Here is a 1,857-nt window from a genome sequence, read left to right as displayed (position 1 = left end):
CATTTTGCCCCCTCTCCCCTTCTCTGTTGCCCTGGATATTCGTTGGATCAAATTTCAACCTCATTCCTTCCATCTGTAACCATCCCATATGACTTTGTTGTGAGAGGAAGATGAGGATCTACGCCCCCACCCCACCCCCTGCGTCTCCCTCCTTAATACTTACTATTGTTGCTGTTGTTGGAAGTGGTGACGATTTGTGGCGGGTGGGGAGGTGTTTATGATACTAGCAGTTATGAAGATGGTGGTGGTATTGGGTCTACAGTGATGGTCATGGTTTTGGTGGGGGGCTGGCGACTGTGTTGGTTTTCATCCCACTCACTCCAACCATGATCAATTAGGCAGATTCTAACATCAAAAGATGTTCCCGCCATGCCCATCCTGTCTTATTCATGGACACATAAGTATACCTAAGACTATCTTATTGAATGTGCACTTTGTCCCCCACCCCATATCTCCTTTTTTTCCCCCTTTCTCTTTTCTCTTTTTCCCTTCTTTTAAAGATGATAGGGTGTGATTAAAAGATGTAGTTGTTGTTTTTATCAGGGTTGCATGCTGCTTGTGAACCCAGTTCTTTAATCCTTTTTATACTGAGTGCTGGTGTCATCATCATCATCATCATCATAGTCATTGTTATTATTTAACTTGATCTCATTCTTGATTAAGTAGCCCTGTCTGATCAGATGCATTCCATCTGTGATCTTACCCACTCCCTCATTGTTTTTCTCAGGATATTATAGGTATATATGCATATATATATGTATGTATATATATTGCTCTTGTTATTATTATTATTATTATTATTATTATTATTATTATTATTATTATTATTAAGACAGCATGCTGGCAGAATCGTTAGCATGCTGGACGCAAAGCTTAGCGGTATTTCGTCTGCTGCTACGTTCTGAGTTCAAATTCCTGCTGAGGTCGACTTTGCCTTTCATCCTTTCAGGGTCGATTAAATAAGTACCAGCTACACACTGGGGTTGATGTAATTGACTTAATCCCTTCCCCCAAATTTGGGGCCTTGTGCTTCCAGTAGAAAGGATCATTATTATTTGGAAACAAAATATGTGTATGGTTAATGTATGTACAGTATGTGTGCATATATATATGATGTATATGTGTATGTATATAGTGACTGTACCCCTTTTCATTGTTGATCAGTTTTTATGATTGTTCTCCATATTTATATCTTTTGTGTTTCCTTTCAGGTATTGTCTTGGTTTGATCTCAACTAAACTCTCCCTGGAATTGGCTAACAAAGTCTCTGCCACATCATTCTGCAGGTAAGCAACAAGGGACTTTAATAACATTGTTTAATTACTGCTTTCATTAATTGGACTGTAGCCATACTTGAGCACTTTCCTTTGACCCTTTGGTATTTCAACTGACCCTACCAGGCTCAAATACTCTACTTTGTTTTATTTCCGGAAACGTCCAGATCCAGCCTCTTACACTTACCCTACAATGTCATTCTAAAAATAAACAATGGCTTCATTGAAATCTCAAAGCTACTAAATAATGCATGATTTATTCAAAGCAATGTGAATAGATAAGCATTATGCTAAGGAGTTAAACCAGCCATACCTCACTGACCCGTCAAACTGTCCAACCCAAGCCAGCATGGAAAATGGATGTAATGTAACCTCGTGGGCATCGGTACCATTTTCCTCTTTCTCCGTTCTTCCATTCTCCGAACTTTCCATCTTTCCGACGAAGGGCTACGCCCGAAACGTCATACACTCTCTCTTTCCTTTCCTGAGCGTCCAATAATACTATCCATATCACATCCTCACTTTGTTGTTTTTTTGTTTTTTTGTTATTGTTTTTTTGAACTATATATATATATATATATAT

At 38.7% G+C, this 1,857-nt stretch overlaps 1 protein-coding gene across 1 annotated transcript in view; it reads left to right on the top strand.

Annotated features, from left to right (window-relative positions):
* Positions 1 to 1,857, top strand: part of LOC106873409 (U3 small nucleolar ribonucleoprotein protein IMP3-like) — a 106,452-nt gene that overhangs the window by 101,170 nt on the left and 3,425 nt on the right. The window contains exon 3 of the mRNA XM_014920795.2: positions 1,212 to 1,286. Within this exon, the coding sequence (XP_014776281.1) occupies positions 1,212 to 1,286 (75 nt within the window). The remainder of the gene's footprint in view (positions 1 to 1,211; positions 1,287 to 1,857) is intronic.

This window comes from Octopus bimaculoides, chromosome 21, assembly GCF_001194135.2.
Source record: "Octopus bimaculoides isolate UCB-OBI-ISO-001 chromosome 21, ASM119413v2, whole genome shotgun sequence".
NCBI classification, from domain to species: domain Eukaryota; kingdom Metazoa; phylum Mollusca; class Cephalopoda; order Octopoda; family Octopodidae; genus Octopus; species Octopus bimaculoides.
The sequence above is the reverse complement of the archived record's forward strand: the minus strand, read 5'-3'. Positions and strand labels throughout refer to the sequence as shown.